The 24724-nt window shown below is 34.8% G+C and overlaps 2 protein-coding genes across 2 annotated transcripts; one reads left to right on the forward strand and one right to left on the reverse strand.

Moving 5' to 3' along the window:
• The first annotated feature begins 2802 nt into the window (after nucleotides 1–2802).
• LOC25488175 (protein SRG1) lies at nucleotides 2803–5112 on the forward strand. Its single transcript, XM_013607844.3, has 4 exons — nucleotides 2803–3142; nucleotides 3558–3805; nucleotides 3999–4326; nucleotides 4568–5112. The coding sequence occupies exons 1-4, from the start codon at nucleotides 2891–2893 to the stop codon at nucleotides 4829–4831; spliced, it is 1092 nt and encodes a 363-aa protein (XP_013463298.1). The 5' UTR covers nucleotides 2803–2890; the 3' UTR covers nucleotides 4832–5112.
• A 3814-nt stretch (nucleotides 5113–8926) lies between these two features.
• On the reverse strand, nucleotides 8927–24348 carry LOC25488176 (cullin-1). The gene is made up of 20 exons (XM_013607846.3): nucleotides 24193–24348; nucleotides 23504–23665; nucleotides 23316–23415; nucleotides 19467–19652; nucleotides 19311–19358; nucleotides 19026–19229; nucleotides 18875–18952; nucleotides 18610–18699; nucleotides 18440–18520; nucleotides 18272–18334; nucleotides 12202–12237; nucleotides 12001–12087; nucleotides 11779–11928; nucleotides 11630–11685; nucleotides 10695–10815; nucleotides 10434–10595; nucleotides 10184–10327; nucleotides 9853–10071; nucleotides 9574–9741; nucleotides 8927–9484 (listed from the first exon to the last, which is right to left on the reverse strand). Exons 2-20 carry the CDS (start codon nucleotides 23635–23637, stop codon nucleotides 9383–9385), a joined length of 2229 nt encoding a protein of 742 aa, XP_013463300.1. The 5' UTR covers nucleotides 23638–23665; nucleotides 24193–24348; the 3' UTR covers nucleotides 8927–9382.
• Nucleotides 24349–24724: the final 376 nt, after the last annotated feature.

The raw sequence follows: 24724 nt of genomic DNA on the forward strand, positions 1-24724 counted from the left end.
TATTTAAAGAATAATTTTTTAATTTAAAATGCTTAAAAAGTGTCTCAGGTTCATAATTCAATACATGTCAATTGTGGAAAATGAGTCAGGCTAAAATGAACATATTTAATCTCCTTCGACAACAACGAAAAAACATTTATCCAACAATTAGAGTTAGCACAAATAATTCTCCCAAACAAAAAGAGTGCACGTATAATTGGACATTCTGCTCGCACCTAGCAGCTTAGATTCAACTTCAAAGTTCTTCATTTGTTTTGCTTTATTGTACGTAAATTTCATTGTAAATCTTCAAAAAAAAGTTAGTATTCTCTGACTTTACTTTTCCATGTCTTTAGTGGCAGAGTCAAAAAAAAGTATGGATGAACTACCAAAATAAACTACTATAAGATAGAAACACAATTTATGCTATAATAAACATTAAGCATAAAGTTTTTTTTTTTTTGCCACAACATTACATACAAAGTTGATCATAAAAAATTAAAAATATTTTTAATGCATTCTTTGAAATCATCAATAATGACTTAGAGCAGTGGAGGAAGTGTGATTGTAACGCGTACCGAGAGGGAAAATAGGGTGGATCAAAATGTAATATTTTAAAAGTCAATGATATTTTAGTAATTTCCCTCCATAAAAAAATTAATTTTTTTGGTGGGGTGGATGGTCCAACTAGGTCTTAACGTGTCTCCGCTATTGCGTCTCTTAAGTAATCTAAATTTAAATAGATATAAAAAGTCTTCGTGAGTTTAGTTCAGTTGGTAGGGACATTGCATAATTTATGCAGGGGCCAGAGTTCAAACCCCGGACACCCACTTCTCCACAATTAATTGTGTGAGCTCTAGCTACTAGACAAAAAAAAAAGTATAAAAAAGTTTTGTTTTTACAAATTTATCAAAAAAATAAATAAAATAATTTAACCCCTTTTGCATGGAGATATTTCCATAACATTAGATAGTAGTACTAGTAAGCAGCAAGCATGTGCTAAGTACTTTATATCAATCAGAGGCAGAGACCACATAATATTTTGTTTGTTTCCATTTGTATCATTGCCAAGATGAGAAAAAAGAACTTGTGGGGGGTAATTTACAAGTTATGGATGTGTGTGTTGCAACTTATGCATGCTGCCAGCCTTAGCAGTAAAACTAAAACATATTGGAAGACAAAGTAAAGGACGATTTAAGCATGGGAGGGTGGACAACAGCATCATGACAAATAACACTAAATTTAGTTTTCAAAATGGTGGCATTGTTTTTGGACAATTAAGCATGACCCTACTTTACCACTCACATATATAGATACTTAGCAAGTAGGGCAGAATATTATGTACCGCTAGTTATTATTATTATTATCAAGCTTATTCCATTGTTCTTAAATAAACTACAATACAATATACAATTATAAGACCCTGATTTTTTTAGAAGTCCCTTTTTCATGTTGTGGATGGTGATGTAATGCATATTATAGTAACAAAGTAATAGACTACGGAAAAGGGGGTACTTAAGAGAAAAAGTAAAACACAAGTTGGGGGAAAATGAGAAAAAGCTGGTGCCATAATTTTGGGGCTATGATATTGCACAAAGATAGTTTTGTGTTAGGTATATGATTAATTAATTATTTCACAAACCTTCCCAAAAAAAACTTATGTCACAAACCTTGATTAATCATTCCAATTATATATCTCAACCGTTTGATTAATCATTAACATAAGAGATATAATACTCTCATGTATTAGAAGAATCAACAATTAAAATTTGACTGAACATAATATATATATATATATATATAAAACCGTGACACTTTTAGTTTCGTACAAAAGGAAAGACATGGTGTCTTATACACCAACACCACTTACCATTTACAAAAAGTACTCTTAAGTGAAAATTGAAAGTCTACTAATTGTTTATGTAATCGACCTTTTCAATTTTATACATATTTTTAATGCGAGAGTTACTATTTTAAGACCTATTTCAAAGATTGATATCTCGCAATTAATATTTTTTATATACATCAGTTAAAGATTAAATCTCTGATCACATATTTAAAAGACTCGATTGTCTGCTACTCATATCACACCTACTCATATCACACCATATTGTTGTAAGCTTCAAAATAACACTAGACCTGGTCTGCAATATGGTGGCATTTGTTTTTGGACAATTAAGCATGGTCCTACTTTACCACTCACATAGCTCCTTAGCATATATGTAAGGACGAAAAGGACGAATAATATGTACCGCTACTTATTATTATTAAGCTTATTCTATTATACAATTACAAGACCCTAAATTTTTACAAGTCCTTTTTCATGCCGTGGATGGATGTAATGCATATTACAGTAACAAGAGTATAAAATAAGTTGGGGGGGAAACGAGAGTAAAACATGATGGCATAATTTTGTGACTATGGTGGTCTTGCACAAAGATAGTTTTGTGTTATGCATTTGTTTGATTAATTATTTCACTTTGTAAAAAAAGTAAAAAATAATCATTTCTCAGGGTAATTTTAGCCGAGATTCAAGGCAGCACCGAAGAGATTGATCTCTCTCGGTAAATATTTTTTTTCATGTCTATTAATTGAATATCTGATCACATGTTTAAAAGACTCAATTATTTATCAATCGTACCATACCATATGACTGTAAGCGGCATTAAAATAACTATTCACTATTCTATTCACACATTATTTTATCATAATAAAGATTTCACAAAATTCATGTGTGCCTATAATGCACAAGTATTGCGTATGCAACATTATTCTTTTGAATATTTTAATGTAAACGTCACAAGAGCCTATGTTTCAGTTCCACTATAAATAGAACCTTAGTTGAGAGGGTGAAGATATATAATAATCAGTTCCAAGGAAAATTTCAGTTCCAAAAACAGTTCCTGTTTCCATGGCACCTGTACCTATTTCTAGCATCAATGTAGGACACATTGATGATGTACAAGAATTAAGAAGAACTAAGCCAAAGACAGTTCCTCAAAGATTTGTAAGAGACATGACAGAAAGACCAACACTTCTTTCCCCACAAAACAGTGACATGCCTGTCATTGATTTCTCTAAGTTTAGTAAAGGGAACAAAGAGGAAGTTTTCAATGAACTTTCTAAGCTTTCAACTGCTTGTGAGGAGTGGGGATTTTTTCAGGTAAATGTTAATAATCTCTTATGCTACTGTTATTTGATAATTTGTTAAGGTTTGCTAACTTAAGTTCTGGTTGGATAAATAACTTAATTAAGAACTTATACATAAGTTGTTTTGATAACAAAAGATAAAATAAAGTCAAACTGATTTCATATAAGTTATAAGTTGTTTTCACAAGCTATCTTGGTATGCTTATGAAAATAAGGTGAAAACAACCTATGAACATGTCATAAGTTGTTTCCATATATTCTTCTGAAACGTCTCACAAGTGTTTATGGAAGTAAATAAGCTCAAATAAGTATATCAAAGCAGTCCTAGATATGGTTAACTTTTTCAAGAAAAACTTAGTATAGTTAACATAGATTTTTTGAAGACATGCTTGTTCATTGGAATTAATAATGTTAAGTGTTGCCGTTAGGTGATTAATCATGAGATTGACCTTAATCTGATGGAGAACATAGAGGATATGAGTAGGGAGTTTTTCATGCTACCTTTGGATGAGAAACAGAAGTACCCTATGGCTCCAGGAACAGTCCAAGGTTATGGACAAGCTTTTGTTTTCTCAGAGGACCAAAAACTTGATTGGTGCAACATGTTTGCCTTAGGAATTGAACCTCACTATATTAGGAACTCAAATCTTTGGCCAAAGAAGCCAGCAAGACTCAGGTAATGTATATGTAACATTACATATATCTTTTACGAACAAACACGATTTTCGTCCCTACAAACTGGTATAATTAAGCAATCTATAGGTCCGCAAGATGTATTTTGCCTAATATTTTCATAGAGATCCAATAATATATATAATCCTTTTATCTATTTACTTAGTAAAATGATTATCTTTTTCATACTCATGCAGTGAAACAATTGAATTGTACTCAAGAAAAATCAGGAAACTCTGCCAGAATTTGCTGAAATACATAGCATTAGGCCTGAGTTTAGAAGAAGATGTTTTTGAGAAGATGTTTGGTGAAGCAGTACAAGCCATAAGGATGAATTACTATCCAACATGTTCAAGACCTGACCTTGTTTTGGGTTTGAGTCCTCATTCAGATGGCAGTGCCCTTACTGTGTTGCAGCAAGCTAAGGGAAGCCCAGTGGGTCTTCAAATACTTAAAGACAACACATGGGTCCCTGTTGAACCAATTTCAAATGCTCTTGTTATCAACATTGGAGACACAATAGAAGTAAGACTACTATTTTCCTCTTCATTTAATTTTTGAATTTAATTACTATATACCTATGAAGCATTGACACAGACACCAGACACACCTATTATAATTTGAGAAAATGAACTAATTGAATATAATCACATATGTTAATATCCGACACTGACACACCTCAGACGCCGAACACGCTCTCATCACATAGATATTTGTACACCTTCTGTGCATAGTGGTTTAATTTTTCATTTTTTTCATTTTACAGGTTCTTACAAATGGAAAATACAAGAGTGTGGAGCATAGAGCTGTGGCTCATGAGGAAAAAGACAGACTCTCAATTGTGACATTTTATGCTCCTAGCTATGATCTAGAGCTAGGACCAATGCTTGAACTTGTGGATGAAAACCACCCATGCAAGTATAAAAGATACAATCATGGAGAGTATAGTAAACACTATGTAACAAATAAGTTACAAGGAAAGAGGACCCTGGACTTTGCCAAGATGGAAATTATGAATAATACAAACTAGGAAGACTTAGTTCTCCAACTAGCTAGGAGCACTGTGAATCTATGATTAGACAATTAAGTATATATAAAAATTAGTCACATAGAAGTATCAATGTCAAGCTTCTTAATATCTTTTATTGAAAAATAGGTAGAAGAATTAGTGACTCTTGTGATTAATCTTTACAAGAAAATAAAGGTCATTCGTTATTTCTTGTGACTAATTCGTTGGAAACTAACTCTAAATAGTGATTAATCTTTTTTCTCCGAGTGATCATTCCAACGAATGACCTTTATTTCTCGGCTGCAGATTCCTTTTCTATTTCAAAGAACGTTAGGTCATGTGATTGATGTGAAAAACTATTACCAAATAGAGAAACATAAGTAAGCATACAAAATATAAAATACTCTGTATGAGTAAATTGCGGGTAAAAATAGGGTTTTTGTTGATTGATGTTTATAGACAAAATGTTAAAGCCTAACTCCTATCACTCATTATTTTGGTCAACTGCAATTATGCTATAAGCCTACAACTGTATATAAAGCACAAACAACTTTTGATTAAACGTGTCTCCGTTTGCAACATGTGTCGGTGTACGATGTTCGTACGACATGTGTCCGATTATTAAGACAAGTGTCCAAAAACATTTTTTCTTCTTTGCTTTGACAATCCATAGACACATGGGTTAAATATGTGTCTAAGCAATGATGATCAACCGTGAGAGTTAAACACATTTAATTTGTGGTATTAGATGAATGAAGGTGAAAGACAATGATATAGTGCTTTAGAATAATTCGTTTTTGTACTAAAATAAATTGCCCAATTTAGATTTACATAAATACTTTGATTCAAACTTAAAATCTTTTATAAATAATTTTCTATATTATTTAATTACAATAAGTATGTGTATGTATCAATGTCAATGTCTTATATTGTTGTTAACATTTACAATGTTGACGTGTCTATGTTGAAGTATGTGCTTCATTCGAATAATAGTTGAGGAGGATTAATTTGAATATATTGGGTTTGGCTATCCTTAATTTTGTTTACTCCTAATTCTATTGTAGGTCGTATTCGAATAACAACTTAGAATATTTATTTTTTTATCTCTAAACAGTTGGTGTATGAACACTAATGGTCCAAAGCACATAAAAAATGTATAATAATGTAGAATTGAATGAAAGTATATACTTTTTCTCTATGATATTTTATATAAGGAAATAAGTAAGCAATCATATGGAGCACTTCCACACATAATTGATGAAAGAATCAAATAGTAAGGAGACAAAATCTTATTGATTGCCTAATTTGGTCATATGAGGAGAGCTTTTTCTTTGTGATTAGAGAGAAGAGAGGTCCACATACCATTCTTAATGTTTTATTAGTTCATATAATTGGAGGGGCCTGAGAGTAGCACCAAACAAGCAAGTTGTGATGGTTCATAGTGCATGATTCTAAGGTGAAATTCAATTTAGTGCTATAATTAACAATTAAATTAACAAGCTTAAAAAAGCAAAACTCTTTTTCTTACACGCCAATACAAAAATGAGGCACAAAGTGGAAAAAAATGTACTTCAATGAGTGGTTGAAAAAAAAAATGAGATCAAGCCAAAGAATAGATGGACGGTTAGTTCAGTCAAAAAATAGTTAAGAGTTGGGTGGGATTACATATTAATTTCATGAGTGGTGATTGTTGAGCTAAGCAAAGTAACTGTACAAAGTGTGTTGTAGAGCAAAGATTTGAGGCATGGAAAAACTACCCAATAAGGGTGCAACATGAAAATTCGATGAATTTAGTGGAGAGGAAGAAATATCAACAAAAAGTACAGCTTCAAAACTATTTTAAAATGATATATTATTAACTCATTATAAGGATGAAACAAGAGATGAATGTTGAGTGCTTATATGGCCCCTAGTATTATTAGGTCATGAAAGGCTGAAGCCAAAAACTAGATGCCATAAACCATGATCATATGATTCAACTTGTCAATAAAATAAAACTATGAACCAATTTCAAGTTGATCAAGAAACTAATTAATATTCAAATCATATTATTAAATTGACAAGATATTTTAAAAATCAAATTGGAAGGGAGACTTGGTCCAGGATTTGTCTAATTATAAGTGTTTTAGATCATCATCATGGTCTTGATACCGTTGAAAATCATAATCAAATATGATTGATGCGACCTCAATTGTGATCACAAAAACATCCAAAATCATTATATCACGACCAAGATTGCAATTGTAGATTTTTTTTCCTTTTGAAACGCTAAATATTGTAATAAAATTTAGATTACGAGTTAACAAGCTAAACTAACATTTGAGTTGTATTAACGGTCTTAAAAACTTGAGTTGGGCTGATGGTGTTGGCTTGAAACCTTTGAGTGTCCTCCTCAAAATCTCGAGCTCTGATGTCAATTTAAGTGGACTAACTTAACTTGTTCATGAAAAAATAAAACTGCGGTCTTAAAAACGTGATTTCATAATTATATCTGCTCGAAGTTAAGAAATTTTTAATTCGCACATCACGTTAGTTTTGGGTTTTAATTTTAAACAAATCTATCTCCATTCTCTATTAAACCGGGGAACTAGACTAATTATATACACCACCATACCATATGATTTGATTCATGCTAAATTTCGAAACGTGGGGAAGCCAACACCTTGTTTATTATTATTTTTTCCCCCTTAATTTAATTGGTATGAGCATGAGGAAATCATTTACAATTTGACTTGAAGCTACCACCCCATGTATGAGGAACGTGGAAATAATAGAATTGAAGAGCCTATGCTATAGCTGAAAACTTTAAGCCATCCACTGAAAAAATAACCAAGTGCTTACGCAAGGTTTCGTGCTACTAGCATGACATGCTTCAATTTTATACACTACTTTGATTTGAATGTGTCATTGAGAAGTGGAGGGGTTCCCATTGTCCAAAGTTGTGGAAATTTATGCGTCACATAAAGTAACAATGATTGAATTTTTTTGCAGCACGAGGGATTTTTAGATCAAAGTACAACCGTTGGAATGATGAAGTGCTTAAACCCCATAAGGAATATGCACATTCAATAAAGAATGGTTAGTCCTTGCTTGTTAAGTTAGGTAAGTGAATGCAACCGTTTATTTTGCTTTATTAACTCCAACTTGTCACCGATTTGTTCTTTGTATAAATTTGTTAAATTCACATCAAAACTGAAATTGAACCACTTTTTTTATATCTTCTTCCAAAAAGAAGCACATAGAGATCAACCAACCATGGTCTAGTCCGACCTGATCCAATTTAATTCAATTCTATAGAAACTTCACTATGTTGGTTGATGTTAAATACCGACATGTTTACACCTGCATTATATATTGAATTCATAAAAAAATAGCACGTAGAGATCATCCCCATTCTCCCTCTTCTTGTTATTCAACAAGAAACAAAGCAAATTCTTTTCGTATTTCAGGATTATTATAATGAATGGCAAATATTAGTATACGTGCCGGTGTCATGTGGGTGGAAATAGGACATCCAACCTCTTTCACTCCATTTCTTACCACTCCACATTTCAGCACTATTTACTATCGCAATTTGGAATCTTATCTTACGCTTAGTGCATTTGCTGATACACTATAAACACCAAGTTTTCAGACATATTGTCAAGAAAACACATTTGAAACTGAAGTTTCTAAACATACTAGTAACCGTACATACGAAAATATGGTATTTGTGCAGTTGGAAAAATAGAGTTCCTTGAAAGGTCTGGCTAAAAGATGTGTATTTTAACTAGTATATACTCAAAAGTGAATTTTCAAATGCTTTAAATAGTACATCCATAAATTTCACGTTTTTAGATGCATATTCTTGAGTTCCCTGTGAGTAGATCACAAATTGTGATTGCAAATAACGTCGACACACAAAAGGATGAGTAAAGTCTAAACAAGAATTGTTCCACTTCCACCTATACATCAAACTTGTATTCTCCCAATTAATTGCTTAACCGCATAATTTACTTTATCCACCTATGTTTCCTACAGTTCCTTGCTATTTCTAATTTATGGCTTCTCAAGTAGTTTGGACTTGACATATGACAATGCACTAGATGTATCAAAAGTAAAGCAACGAAGAAAATATCAGCTTTGAAAGATAATAATTATAGACAAATAACGCAAAGCACCTGAGTTTTCGATTCAAATGGCATACCCATTCATTTTATGGTTTTTAAGATCACAATCAAAATAAAACTCCACTTAAACTAAAGTAACGCACTTCCTATTTCCAATATGGGGTGGGAGAAATAATTAATGACAGACATCAATTAAGTCATAAGATGGGAATGCAGGTGAAAAAAAACCAAAAAAGGAAAGTACCATCTAGGCCTACTTAAAACTGATCACGCCTTTTCCAACATGAGCACACATTTACAGTAGCCAGCCGATACCTGGATATGGAGGCAAAATTTACAAGCACTTATAGCTCCTTCCTTCAAGGAAATTGAGAGTAACTGATATTCTTTGATTTAAGTATCATCCTTGTCTTGTTTTGCTAACTGCAGTGACAACTTCAGTTGTGAAGTCATCAAGATCACATCAAGCCAAGTACTTGAACAAATTTGCATTATCTTTGTCTCTTTCCAGGTAGTCTCGAGAGATCAAATCTTCAATCCGCTTCTTAATTGCCTTGACATCAGGCTGTGCAAACACATTATCCATATCACAATTCAGGATTATAGCAAAAACTGACCGACAAAAAAATGTCATAAAAGGGGTTAAATATATACCTTAAACATGCGGCCTAACTGCTCAACGCACTCCATCACTAACTGTTGGTAATTTAGAACCTTCCGACTCTTCATAATACGCACAATTGAGGCATCAATAGCATATCTTCTGTCCTTGTCAACATCCTCAATTACTTTTTTCTTCTCATCCACAGGAGGAAGGGGAATCTGCACAATAAATTATGAGTCAATCTAACTCAAGGGTCTGTAAACCACAAAGACTAAGATAATTAAGCAAATACAGAATATATTGAAACAAGTAATTCTTTACAACTGTACCTTGATCCTCCTCATTTTATCTGTAAATTTTGAATTAAATTCAAAAGAGTCAGTAGGTAATATTGCTTTCGTGCTTGGTTCCTTGTTAAGAATCTTGTACTTGGCACATGATAAGGAGTGAAGCAGTCTAATAACATCATCATCGGTCAAGTTCAACTGAGCCATTATCTCAGAATAACTCAGTCTATCTGAGGAATTGAAAAGAAGCAATGCTGAAGCCTATTAAAAAGCAAAAGACAACATCTGGGTAAGTAAAGATAAATCCATACAAGAATTTGTACATACCACAACACACAAAAGATACAAATAAGAGTATGCATGAGAATATAACCTGGTAAGTAGTCACAATCAGTTCCATAGTTTTTGGTTCAAATTTCCCACTTATATTGCAGGTACCCAAGGAATAAATCCAAGTAAGTTTTCTGTGCTTAGTTTTTGTTTGATAAAACTCCTTGAAAACTTCTACACACTTAACCTACAATAAATAAAGAGACAAGTATTCATTATAATACTTTTTATCTAAATCGAGGATAGATACTATCGAATATTTCTGGGTTAATATCAAAAAAATATAAATATACCATTTCTGCAGGAAGATTGAGGTCAAAAGATTTGTAACTAGGCCAGAAACCAGTGGTCAGAACAGTAACTGTCAAGTCAATTCCAGGGTCTACATTAGGATTATTTTTTAAATATTCCTCAAAGCTTGTTTGGTTCTCCTTTGCCAGCGTCAAATCTGTAACCTGATAGAACCCAAATAAACAATGAAATTTTCTTTCATCATTCTACAAAATATAAAACATAGAATATCAGCTCCATCACAAAGTCTTGAAAAGACTGACCATTCCTTCCATCTTTGAAGTAAATTGACCACCACATTGTTGCTTCAATTTTGTTAAAATACTCCTCTCGTGGTCATCATTGGCACTCTTATCAAAAAGAAGTCTTCGAGCAAGCTTTTTCCTGCAAGCAACCAGGCGAGACGTATGATATGACTATTCTTATGAAAGTGAGTTCCATTGAAAAAAGGGGTAATACATAAATGAAAGAGCCACAAAAACTTCACTTCAATGATGGATGGCAACTGTATCATTGACCGTGCCATAAAAATTTAACAATGTCATGTGCATCATAAAATACAAACAAAACTGTAAGGCATGACAAGTAACCGAAGCCCAAAACGGACAAAGCCAAGGAGGATGGATAGGATTGGTATTCCTGGACCTTATATTAATAGAATAGCAAAGACATTTTCCATATACAGTTTTTTTTTTCTTTCCAAAAACTCAAACAATCTGCATTGCATTGAAACGTTTCAAAGAAAAACTATAAAAAAACATATGGTTATAATAGCAAAAATAAAACTTACATTTCCAATTAATTGCAGTTCACTTTCTCTCTCCATTTTCTCTATATACCATCACTATCTCTTTTAGTATCCTTTTTTTTTTATTTAGCCCTTTAAGGATTTCCCCAAAAATAAGTATCAACTTTCCAGTAACATACATGGAAGAAAAAAAAAACGAGTACATGTAAAAAAAAAACATGAAAAAGAGACCGTGGTGGGGGGATAGAAATCTCTTATTGGACAAAATAGTGAAAACTAACGGGTTTATAAGCAAGGTGAAGTGAAGTCCAAATGGTTTAAATCTTTTGGACCATCAACCCCCCAAGACCACTAAAGTCCATTATGCATACACTCCTCCAATTGAGTCTGCTTTAAAACATTCTAACATTAATGATTATCACAGATATTTTCCTTTTCTATGTTGTTTACCTATAAAATTCGGCGAACAAATCTTTGTCACTTATATAGGCAAGTAGCTTGACAACCTGCAAATAGATAAAAAGAAATCTCAACTTTCAAAACCACAATCATCAAATTTATCGAAGCATATGGTAAATCTAGACAGATGCACTGCAGACCTTCTCAAGTGTTTCTTCAATTGCTTCATCACTCAATTTTTCACTTCCGCCTTTCTTGAGAATATTATCACAAAAAGTGGCAAGCAGTTCGGCACTTGAGCTTCCAGCAACACCCTTGTTGCAAAATATCTCAAAAGCCTCCTTAAGAGCCTATAGGAAAAAATCTTTCAGATAACAAATTAATACAGCATAAAATTTTTGAAGTCATTAAATGATCATAACCTTGTGGAATAGAGTGTGATTTTGGAAACAGTCGTTCACATATGCCAGGTACTTGTCATGCAGCTCAATCACTTTTCGAACAAAAACCTGAAGAAAGAGACCAATCTCAGTTTCCATAAATGAATAAATATCAATTGCAGTTAAACTATGGATCAATATCAATAGCAGTTAAACTATAAAATTGGAAAATTCAGACATTACCTGCTCTTGTAACCCAACAATATCCCTTTTCTCCGGCTGCAGACATTTTAATTTAAAAGTAATAAAATGTTAGAATCAACTTAAATTGCCTCAAAAGTAAAACAACAAATCCAACAGAAGAGTAGGTAAATTGTTTGCAAAATGAGGAGACTGAGCTTTGAAAGAATAGTTTGTCCAATACGGAACGTGTATGATCTACTATAAACATAAACTGAATGATGCTAGCTTGACATAAGATTTGGACAATACAAAAGATAGGTCAATAAGTCAATAGGTGATATTCATGTGGCTCCAACTGTTTCTGGAGAAATCACTTGTAATATATATACATTTCCAAGTAATGAATATCAATTTGTACTTCTTTAGTTTGAAACTAGTAAAGATCTCATGCAAGATTGCACGAATATGAGAAAAAATGGTGGGACCACTTCTCATTGGGAGAAGGATTTTCTCCAAGAATAGACGGATAGATGGATGAAATGATCAAGATAAGCCACTTGTAAACCCTTACATTCCTTACATTCCCTTTCCCTCTGAAATTAGAATGTTACAAGTCCCATAATAAGTGTCGCATTTGGAATTTTCTTGTCTCATACTATTTTACATTTTAGAATACCAATGAAGCATTAGTTAATTCTTACCACTAAGATATCTTAATTTATTGTATCTCAACTCAACTAACTTCTCTACTAACTACTATATTAATAAGGTTAAGAAGGGTACTTTAGTAAATAAAACTCATTTTATCATAGATATTAGTACACTCACTCAATCACTTTCTTAAGTGTTCATAGCCTCAAATGGCACTTAACTTTTTTTTTATATGCAAATTGTCAAAATAGGACACGGAGAGAGTACATTCAAGAAATCCGTTACAACATATCTGAACAGAAAAATAATATACACCTAAGTTGAAAATTATAATTTCGTCTTATTTTTTTGTAACAGACCAGTAACAGAATATAATATACACCTAAACCAGAAATAAGGACTATTAGAACTGAAAATATGTTTATTATATCATATTATGTGGTGAGAGTGTACATTTATATAGGTAAGAGTCTCCTAGTTAACCCCTAATTAATAAGGAAGATTAATCAATACAATCAATACAATGGCCAGTGGAGTTGAAACTAAATAGTCAGAACTTTTCAATATCTCCACTAAGTACTTGATTAATTATTCTAACAGTCCCCCTTCAAACGAAGGGTGTCACAAACCCTCAGTTTGTCTCTAAGATAAAGGAATCTGGCAGTGGACAGAGGCTTAGTTAAGACATCTGCCCACTGGTCTTGAGCAGGCACATGCGAGACATTCAGTTCCTTCCTTATAACCTTTTCTCTCACAAAGAAAATATCCAATTCCATGTGCTTGGTTCTTGAGTGCAGGACTGGGTTGTGAGCAAGAGAAACTGCACTGAGATTATCACAATAGACATGAGGAATTTTACTCTTAATTTGCAATTCATTGAGAAGAGATTGGATCCAAATAATCTCAGCCGAAGCTTGTGCAAGGCTTCTATATTCAGCCTCTGCACTAGATCTAGCTACAAGGGTCTGTTTCCTTGCCCACCAGGAAACTAGATTGGGGCCCAGAAATATGCAGGCTCCTGATGTGCTTCTTCTGTCATCAGGATCTGAAGCCCAGTCAGCATCACAAAATCCGGTGATTGCAATAGGTTCAGTAGAGCTGGCAGGTGTAAGCATTAACCCATGGTGTAAAGTACCCTGCAGATATCTAAGTATCCTCTTGACTGCCTTCCAGTGATCTTCAAGGGGATTTGATAAAAACTGGCAAACTTTGTTCACAGAGTAGGATATTTCAGGTCTTGTTATGGTTGCATATTGCAATGCACCAACAATTGACCTGAAAAATGTAGGATCTGAGACTGTACTTGAACCAAATTTAGACAATTTTGTACTAGATGCCATTGGTGAAGGCATGCTATTAGCATTAATCATGTTAGCTTTCTGAAGAAGGTCCTTGATATATTTGGTTTGAGAAAGAAGTAAAGAGCCAGATGGTGAGTGATGCACCTCTATGCCGAGAAAATAATCTAGTATACCCAAATCTTTAAGGGAGAACTCAGAATTGAGCTGATGAACTAGATTCTGAATAGCCAGTTTTGAGTTTCCAGTGATGATAATATCATCAACATAAACCAATATAAAAATGCAGTGAGCTTGAGTGTGCAAAGTAAACAAAGAAGAACAAAGAAGGATCACATCTGCTTGACTTGAACCCAAAGCTAAGTAAAGATGATTTCAATCTCTCAAACCATGCTCTGGGAGCCTGTTTTAACCCATAGAGAGCCTTGTGTAGTTTGCATACAAGGTTCTTGTCAGAAGATTCAAAGCCAGGAGGCTGCACCATGTAGACTTCCTCAGTTAGCACTCCATTTAGGAATGCATTGTTCACATCCAACTGCTGAAGAGTCCAGTTATAAGTAACTGCAAGTGTCAGAACTGTCCTCACTGTAACAGGTTTGACTACAGGGGAAAAAGTCTCATTGTAGTCAAAACCTGCTTGTTGATGAAAACCCTTAGCCACTAAACGTGCCTTGTACTTGTTTACAGTGCCATCTGGATTTTCTTTTACCCTAAATACCCATTTACATCCAATGGCCAGTCTGTTTGCAGGAAGAGATACTAGAGACCATGTCTGATTATGAAGTAAAGCATTATATTCTTCTTGCATTGCTAAATGCCACTTAGGATCCTGAAGAGCAGTTTTGTAAGTAGTGGGCTCAACATGAGTCAAAAGGAGTGTAGGATTAATTCTGGGCTGCACAATTCCATGTTTACCTCTGGTTCTCATTGTGTGAGAGTTTTGAGGATGAATTCTGTGAGGAACAGGAGGAGGAGACTCAGAATTAGTAGACTGAGAGCTAGTAACACTAGCAGATGACTCAGGTGAGGAATTTTGAGATGCAGAGGGAGATAGAATGGTGATGGGTGTGGGATTTAGGACCACATTATTTCTGTGTGAGGACTCGGAGTGATGAGAACTAATAGATGGAGTCTGAGGGGTGTTTGATATGGGAGTAGTAGGAACAGACTCGGAATGAGAAGTTTGGGGAGTAGGTGAGTTAACAATGTGAGGACCAGACTCAGAATGAGAATTTTGGGGAGTATGTGAGTTTACAGTAAAGGTTGTTGAGACAGGAGTGGGAAGAAAAGTGGATAAAGTGGGACCATCTGGTAAAACAGAACACGCTTTCTGAGATGGAAACAAGTCAAGATAAGGAAATTTTACCTCATTAAACACAACATCTTTGGATATAAAAATTCTACCTGAAGCATCTAAACATTTATATCCTTTGTGACTGTTGGAATATCCCAAGAAAACACACTCCTTTGAATGAAAATCAAACTTATGAGAGTTATAGGGTCTCAAAAAGGGAAAACATGCACAACCAAAGCTTTTAAGGAATTTATAGTCTGGAAATTGAAGGTGAAGTAAGAAAAAGGGTGATTTATTTGCTAAAACTGGTGTAGGTAACCTGTTGATAAGGTAAGTTGCAGTTAAAAAGGCATGGTCCCAAAACTTTAATGGCATTTGTGCATGAGATAAAAGAGTGAGACCAGTTTCAACAATATGTCTATGTTTCCTTTCAACTGAGCCATTTTGATGGTGAGTGTGTGGACAAGTGAATCTGTGAGTGATGCCAAGGCTATTGAGATATTTTGTGAAAGGTAAAAACTCACCACCTCCATCAGTTTGGACAGAAGTAATTTTGTGATTTAACTGCAATTCAATCATGGTTTTAAAATTCTGAAATGTAGAAAGTGTGTGAGATTTGAGTTTCAGAGGATATATCCATGTGTATCTAGAATAAGCATCCACACAAGTAAGAAAATAGGTATATCCACAAGAGGATTCAACTGGTGCAGGTCCCCAAAGATCACAGAAAATTAATTCAAGAGGTTTAGTATATGTCATTTGAGATGCAAAAGATGGCAGTCTATGAACCTTACCATGACAACAAGCAGTACAGAAATCTGACAAGCTTTTATTTGGTAATTTTATATTACAAAGTTTGATAATACTTTGGAGCACCTCATGATGAGGATGTCCAAGTCTGCTATGCCAGATACCATACATGGAAGGAAAAGACTGAGTAGAACTAGATGTTGAACTACTAGGTAAATGTTCAACATTATTGCATTGAAAATTATTGAAATTGAAACCAGTTGAGGGACCTAAATGAAAAGAGGCAGAATTATCAGTTTGTGCTGGAACTTTATTGCAAACAGTGTTGACACTAGAATTTTGAGAGATAGGAGCAGTGGTCTTGAATGATTTGGTGTGCTCAAATTGATAGAGACCATCATGTCCTAGAATACCTCTTAAAAGCACCTTAGAAGAATCCTGAGATTTGACAAAACAATGATTAGGATGAAACTCAAAGTAAACATTGTTATCTTTAGCAAATTGACTCACACTAACAAGATTTTTGGTTATAGAGGGAACAAGAAGGAGATTATTTAGTTTTAGAGTAGTTTGAGGATGTAAAGGAGAAGTAAATTGTAAGGAACCAACAGAGGTAATAGCCAAACCTTGTCCATTTCCAATATGGACCTGATCAGAACCTGAAAGAGACGTGGAATCCATGAGGTTGGATGCATCAGGGGTGACATGATGAGTAGCACCTGAGTCAGGGTACCAGGCATTGTTGAATGAATTGTATGGATCTGAGCCAGTTAAGAAGGCCTGGGGAGCTTGACCTCTCTGATTCGCAGCCTGTGTGGGAGGCCTAAGAAACTGTCCAGAATGTTGAGGACGTGACATGTTCTGCATCCATACATTTGGAGGTGCACCATAGCCTCCTGGTGAGCCATAGGGACTGTAGTAATCATTTTGTGGGGCAAAGAAACGGTAGTGACAATAGCTTGCATCATGACCAGTTTTTGAACATATTTGGCATTGAACATTGGATCTTCCACCAAAACGGCCACCACGTCCTCTGAATCTACCACCAAAACGGCCACCACGTCCTCTGAACTGGCCATTTCTTCCTCCAAAATTAGGGTTAGAGTTAGGAAACTGATTGTTTCCGGTGCCATCAGTATAATTGTGGTTTTGAGAATTAGGACCATGAGATTGGGATTCTGAATTTGCAGTTTCAGTGAGATTAACTGAAACAGGTTCACTGATAGCAGCTTTCTTGAACTTCTCCTTTCTAGATTCTTGTGTGAGAAGCTGAGATTCAAGTTCATCTAAAGAAACAACCTCAGATTTTGCATTCACACTAGCAACAATAGGGTCAAACTCTTCAGGAAGTGCTTCAAGAACAACTTCAATTAGGTCCCTGTGAGAGACTGGATCTCCAATTGAAGCAAGAGATTCTGAAATTGCGCGAATTCGAGCAATGAATTCAGCGACAGTGCGTGAACCTTTCGTAATGGATCTAAGTTCAGATCGAAGTTGACGCGAACGCGTCTTCATCTGCGTGAAGCAGTAACTATGGATCTCATCCCAAACCTGCCATGAGTGGCGAAGGAGAACGAATCGCGAAAGTAGCGAAGGCGAAATCGTTGAAAGAATCCAGGTGCAGAGCAATGAATCTTGTTCTTCCCATTCAGTGTAAGCAGGATTCTCCGTTCCAGCTTCGCGCGCTGCATCTGTGAGAAAAACCGGTGGAATATCAGGTGAAATCACAAATTTCACCATCTTCGTTCCGCGAAGAACACCTTCGACTTGTTGCTTCCATTGAAGGTAGTTCGTATCATCAAGCTTAACAGAAACTACTTGTTTGAAGGTTTTGGATGCTGCAGCAGTTACGCGTTGCGCATCAGAGGGAGAAGACGTAGACATGGCTCTGGATCAAGAAGCTCTAGATACCATATTAGAACTGAAAATATGTTTATTATATCATATTATGTGGTGAGAGTGTACATTTATATAGGTAAGAGTCTCCTAGTTAACCCCTAATTAATAAGGAAGATTAATCAATACAATCAATACAATGGCCAGTGGAGTTGAAACTAAATAGTCAGAACTTTTCAATATCTCCACTAAGTACTTGATTAATTATTCTAACAAGGACAACTACAAAATTGAAACATACCTTCTTGTTACTTGCTGCATCTTCAGCCAACTTCACCAACGTCGTACCTTCTTCGGTAACATGCTGCACATAGACAAACCATCAGGAATGAAAGGAGAAATAGACTATGCCCCAATTTTGATCGACATATATAGGAGGAAAATTATAAATATAGGTTTGATGCACAACCTGCTTAAATATACTGGAAACTGGATCCAAGCCTTTGGGTATTTTAGAAAAGAGTCTGAACATCCTTGACAAGTCTTCAACCTAAGCATTTAAAGGAAGCTGTGAGAATAAGTTTCCGCATTATGATATGCTTCAAAAACTTGTGAGCATATTACGCTTAAATATAGTACCTTGTCATCTCTAAGTAATGCATGACATCCAGAATGCTCTTTTTCAAGGAGTTGGTTTGCATACACAGATAAAAGCTCATGTTGAACTTTCTAAAAAATAACATTTCACAAAGAAAAAAAGGCAGAAAAAGTCAGACACTGAAAAAAGAAATCATAGAGAATCACAACAGTTATTCACAATTGTTTTCTACAAGTAATAGTGAAGTACTCTACTTGAGACAGTTTTAGACCAAATAGCAGGAATAATAGCAAGTAAAGAATAAACCTCTAATAACTTTGGCTCGCTGCTAGAGTGCAGGTAATTAGCAACCCTATCTTTCTCCCGTTTCAAGCACTCCTCCGCCTGTAATGAATGCCACAATATTAAACAGAAGCCAAATAATATTGGAGATAAAGAAACCACGAAGGAATAATACCTTGAGCATATAATCAGGACAAGAATCTTCTAGGATCCAGTTTGAAGCCTTTCGAGAATAATATGCAGAAGTATCTTTGAGCATGGCAACTTCAAAATCATTTTCATAGTGATCCATATGCCCCATTCCAATCTCAACAAATATATCTAATACATTTTTTATCAGAGCTCGATCGATCTGCTCTCCTTCACGTTCTTGATCAATCTTTAAACAAAAAAGGATAGGTTATTTAATCTATATTTGTAAACACTGAAAATCTTGAATAATAAGAAAGAAAGAACATACAAGAGAAATCACGGCATCTCTCACTTTCCCATTTACTTCCTTGTAAACCTGGAATTGATAAAAAAAAAAACACAACGGATTTAACTGATGCATCAAGAAAGAACTATTATCTACTGATAGAAATCTTGTATAACACAACGAATTGAAAAAAATTACCAAATCGCGGAAGCAAGTCAGCCCAACTTCATTAAGCGGAGGAAGTGACCTCCGAGCAATAAAGTATCGATCCAAATAGTGAAAGAAACGAGAAAGCCATCTGACCATGATTTTATGGTTAGCCCACCTCCTCACAAGTTCTCGCAACATAAATTCATCATGCTTCTCTCTCAAAGAAGGTAATACCTGAAGCCCAAAAAGTAATTTTCAGTTATGAAAGAAAAGTTGAGAAAGAAAAAGAAAAACTAATAACAGATAAATACTCACAAAGGAAAAAACGGATTTCTAAAATATTATGTCAAAATGCACTAGAAATTAAATGAGCCACATGACACCTCTCACCACCCCACCCCCTAGAAAAATAAACAATTTCATTATAGCATATGTTTTGTATCATTATCAATGATTTGAAATATATGAGTCAAACAGATTTTGCTTTTAGGCAGTAATAAAAAAGGCTACCTTTAAGAGACACGGACCAATCAAATTTTAAGAGACGCATTTATCTTACACACAAAGATTAGAGAGACCAGTCAACTAATGACGCTATAAAAAGCAACTAAAATACCAAGACCAGATCCTTTCCAGCAAATTCAAGGGACTTCAGTATCAATTTGTTGGAAGACATAAACTATTAGTAAGTTAACTAAAGCTAGTTAGAGAGAAAGAGAAATAAGAGAATATAGATAACATAAGAGAAAGATGTAATCAGTCTTATGATTTAAGACAGAATAGGGAAGGAGAATCGGAGTCTTTTGGATACCACGGAGACAGCCATGGCTGATCATGTTTATATTGTGTGTGTGAGTCAGAGTCCACACAAGATCAGGAGGGGATTGAAAGATCGTACTTCGTCGTAATATCCTATTGATAGGAAAATATGCACACACACACACACACATATATAAACGTACATAAAAAATCATAGAGAAAGACAATAACCAATGATTCACAAGATTAAACTGTGCTCATAATTATAAATTCAAAAGTTTGTAACCATACGTTCATGAAGAACATGAAACAGAGGATAATTCTTAAGTTGAAACCATTTACACAATAAGGATACAAAGGTTGAAGTCGCTGAACTGAAACAGAGGATGACAAGGATACAGAGGTTGAAGTCACTGAACTGAAACAGAGGATGAAATAACTAAAACAGAGGAACCACATGCAAGAAACAGAGAAACTAAGGGAAGAGGGAGCATCGCAATTGCTGCCGGAGGAGGGTGTGAGAGGTCGTGTCGCAGTTGTGCTGGCTGAGAGGAAATATGTCTATTTTTTTTCTTTCATTTTAAAACATGGGTTATATTTGTATAACCTGATCCGAGCTGCTTCAATTTACAAAAATAGGATTTTTTTACTAAAAACGCAACCCAGATTAAGAAATAATCCCGTGCAAACCAACTCACGATCCCAACAATTTTTCCACAACATCTCCCAATATTGTTAAATGGCGCTATAGTAGCCGAATTTGGACAAACGACTACTATTCTGCAACATGCTATTTAGTACAAAATGTTGTCAACTAGGGGCTAGGGGCTATAGTGGTGCTTTAGCACTATTGCATAGCGAAATTTTAACAGCCCACTATTTTCAGCTATCCGCAATTGACAAAACTGATCTCACCACGTCCAATCCCAAAGGTATTTAGTGGGTGTTTACTGTCAAAGACTCAAAGTTAGTCACAACTCACAACAGACAGGTGGACTGTTGGATATCTTATTAGAATTGTGTCAGTTTCATTATAATTATAGTAGTTAATTATGCAGTTATGGTTTATTATTATATTATGATTAATAATTAATTAAGTCAGTAGTGGGAGGTTAAGTTTTAAGAATAAATAGGGGAGGGATGGGAAGATTGAGGGGCATCTGAGGATTTGACTGGGAAGGGGCCATTTTGGCAATAGGGAGGTGCAGACCCTCGAAGTTCTGCAATATTATTCTGTAATCAAAGGGATTTTCCCTATTTTATTCTTCTATATCAGTTGATTTCTATCAACTGGTATCAGAGCATCGATCTTGGAGCCGTTGTACCGTTATGGAAGAAATGGAGTTTCGAGTGTTTGATGGCAAAGAAGATGCATACTGGTGGCTGCTATGCATTGAGGAACATTTCAAAAAGAGAGATACACCAGATGAGGAGAAACTGACAGATGCGTTGATGTTACTCAGAGGTCGTACTCGCCAATGGTCACACTGGTGGAATCGACGCCATCAACAGGTTAGTTGGCATATGTTCTCACTTGCATTTATTTGGCGTTTTAAACCGGAATATCGGGATATCATACCTATGTCTGATGAAGAAGAGGAACCTGAAACTGAATTGGAGTGGTTGACGACTCAAGGTTCATTCGATATTCAACCACAAGATATTGACCAGGGCAATCCAAATCCCACCGCGATAGGAGAAGAGAAAGGTTGGGAAGATGTAGAAATGGGGAAAATAGAGAGAGATGTAGAAAATGTCCATATGCATGTCATGATTGTGGAAATGGGACAGGAGAGCAAAACAGATTTGTGCAAACTTCTTTGCAATAAAGAAATGAGTATGGGGTCAGAGATAAGGGGAACTACTGTGGGCACCACGACATCAATCATCCTGTATTTTTTGCTAAAAAATATCACCACAAACAGGGTATATGATCAAGGCATAAGTTTGCATGATTCACACAGTGCTCTGTCATTATACTTCAAGTTATGGGACCCAGGTGGACACTTATGATATCCTTCACCTTGAGGACAAGGTGAATCTTTAGGGGGGGAGTATTGTTGGATATCTTATTAGAATTGTGTCAGTTTCATTATAATTATAGTAGTTAATAATGCAGTTATGGTTTATTATTATATTATGATTAATAATTAATTAAGTCAGTAGTGGGAGGTTAAGTTTTAAGAATAAATAGGGGAGGGATGGGAAGATTGAGGGGCATCTGAGGATTTGACTGGGAAGGGGCCATTTTGGCAATAGGGAGGTGCAGACCCTCGAAGTTCTGCAATATTATTCTGTAATCAAAGGGATTTTCCCTATTTTATTCTTCTATATCAGTTGATTTCTATCATGGACCCATTGAGAAAGTAGTTGGCAGCAAAAAGGGTACACTCAGATCTTGTCTATGGTTTGGAATTTGGATTTCAAAACTGCTTTTCCCCCAAATGTTACATGGTGTATGGTTGTTTGTTCTTGCCTATAGAAGACATGAGACACTGGTCTGGCACATGTATGAATTAGTCAACCAAATGCAAAAAATGTCAGACCATGTTATGTGGTTAGTTGTGTGGCTGCAGCTGTGCTGCATCCTTCACTTCCAAAAGATTCCCTGTGACTACTTACTCAAAAATCAAAACTATAATTATCTAGTCCACATGGAGGTTGAATGTTCCAAAACGTTATTTTGTGGATGACTACTTATACGAACTAGAAACACTAATTAAGCTAGCTTCTAACAACTGCATGATTGATGATAACATTTTCCTTAAAGGAAGAAAATGTGTCACTGATATCGTGTGATAGGTCACAAGGAACATTAAAAACAATCAGAAATCAATTGAATTTTGTTCTTATTCAACCTAAGCCAATAGCCCTATAAAGTAAAAAATAGACATGATAGTATGATACTCGCTAGTAGACAGTGGCAAGTAGTAACTAGTATAATAACCCTAGTAGAAAAGTTGCAAACAAGTAGTGATGACTACATACAAACAACAACAACAATCAAAAGTGGGGTCGGCTACATGGATCAAAGGATGCCATTACGGATCAAATGACTACATAACGCATGAAAATAATTTAAAATACATTCAGACAGGTTATCATCATATATCATATCAAAATAACAGCATTACTCACAGTTGATAAGATGTACTCCTCAAATGCCTCCCTGTACTTATCATACAGCGGTTGGGAATAGTCATTTGGAGGCTTCTGAGTACACATATTATATATAGTTCTGCAATAAAATTCAAGCATAAATAACAATCCCAGAGCTCAAACAAAACCCAATTAATATAAAACTAAAGCATGTCATAGAAAATTACGTGTATAGCATCATATAGTCCTCGGAGCTGAACTGAGGTTCAGGTAACCCTTCCAGAATATTCTTCAGCTTCTGTATTCCCTTCAGCATAAAATCCCATCCTTGTTCTAAATCAATAGTCTTCCGTTCACTCATCGTTAATCCCTAGCCTTAACACCAAAATCTGCAACCAAATTTCCACAAATTCGTTAAAACATAAAATTCTAAATTTCAACCAAAAAATAAAATAATAATAATAAAAGTATCAAATTTTCAACTCAACCAAATGAAAATCACAGTAAACAGCGTTAAACCCTCCTTCCCCCCAAACCTTAATTGTTCCTAAATTTCAACAAAAATGAAAATAAAAAATAAAATTCATATGCAAAAACTAAAATTCAAAATTTCAACTAAACAATGAAAATAAAATAACAAAAATCAAAATTCCAACTCCAACTGAATGAAATTGCAGTAAACAGCATTAAACCCTAATCCCCCAAATTAAATCCTAAATTCTCAAGTCAAATTCCAAAACTCAACTAACCAATAAAATTTATAAATAAATCAAAAAATAAAAAATTTCAACTCCTACGGAATGAAATCACAATAAACCCTAATCCCCAAACTAAACCCTAAATTCTCAGATTTAACCAAATCTAGTTTAACAAAACCATAAGCATAACAAAACAAACCAAAAGAGATAAACGTAACCTTTTTCGGTAAAGGATCGTGCGCGTTGATGGAGTAAGAGAAACCCTGATGAGGGTTTCGGTGAAGGAGAATCGAGAACGAAGAAGAAAATTGTGATGAACAGAAACGAGATGAAGAAAAATATATATTAATGAGAAAAAAAAAATAAAAAAGGAAGGGAAATAAATAAAAGAGAAAATCTCGCACCGAAAATTTCCTTTTTTTTTAGCAAAAGTACCAAAAATTTCTTTAGAATAATAGTATTTGCCTATTTGGGCATGTATTCACATATGTATTTTACGGGAAACAATGATTATTTTTTGAGTAAAGTCCCGCGCAATGATATCTTAGTTGATGTGGACAATGCATAATGATATGCCGAAGTCAGAATTTTAATATCGAACATTTCACTTACTTTCAATCCATCTCTTATGGATGCTTATATTTGGCCTCATCAAAAAAAGGGTATTTACTATTTACTCTACTAAAAGCGGATACGATTGGCTAATTTCTCATCACAGATACTCAAGTTACTGATTCATGGAGCTGGATT

This window comes from Medicago truncatula, chromosome 2 (genome assembly GCF_003473485.1).
Source record: "Medicago truncatula cultivar Jemalong A17 chromosome 2, MtrunA17r5.0-ANR, whole genome shotgun sequence".
Lineage (NCBI taxonomy): Eukaryota > Viridiplantae > Streptophyta > Magnoliopsida > Fabales > Fabaceae > Medicago > Medicago truncatula.

Excerpts from the sequence above, each read along its gene's own strand:
- LOC25488175 (XM_013607844.3), top strand. The coding sequence starts at position 2,891 with ATGGCACCTGTACCTATTTCTAGCATCAATGTAGGACACATTGATGAT. Across the intron at positions 3,143-3,557 it reads AGGAGTGGGGATTTTTTCAG|GTGATTAATCATGAGATTGA; the intron begins GTAAATGTTAAT and ends TGTTGCCGTTAG. Across the intron at positions 3,806-3,998 it reads AAGAAGCCAGCAAGACTCAG|TGAAACAATTGAATTGTACT; the intron begins GTAATGTATATG and ends ATACTCATGCAG.
- LOC25488176 (XM_013607846.3), bottom strand. The coding sequence starts at position 23,637 with ATGAGTGAACGGAAGACTATTGATTTAGAACAAGGATGGGATTTTATG. Across the intron at positions 18,953-19,025 it reads GTCCTGATTATATGCTCAAG|GCGGAGGAGTGCTTGAAACG; the intron begins GTATTATTCCTT and ends CATTCATTACAG. Across the intron at positions 18,335-18,439 it reads TTTCCAGTATATTTAAGCAG|CATGTTACCGAAGAAGGTAC; the intron begins GTTGTGCATCAA and ends GTCTATGTGCAG.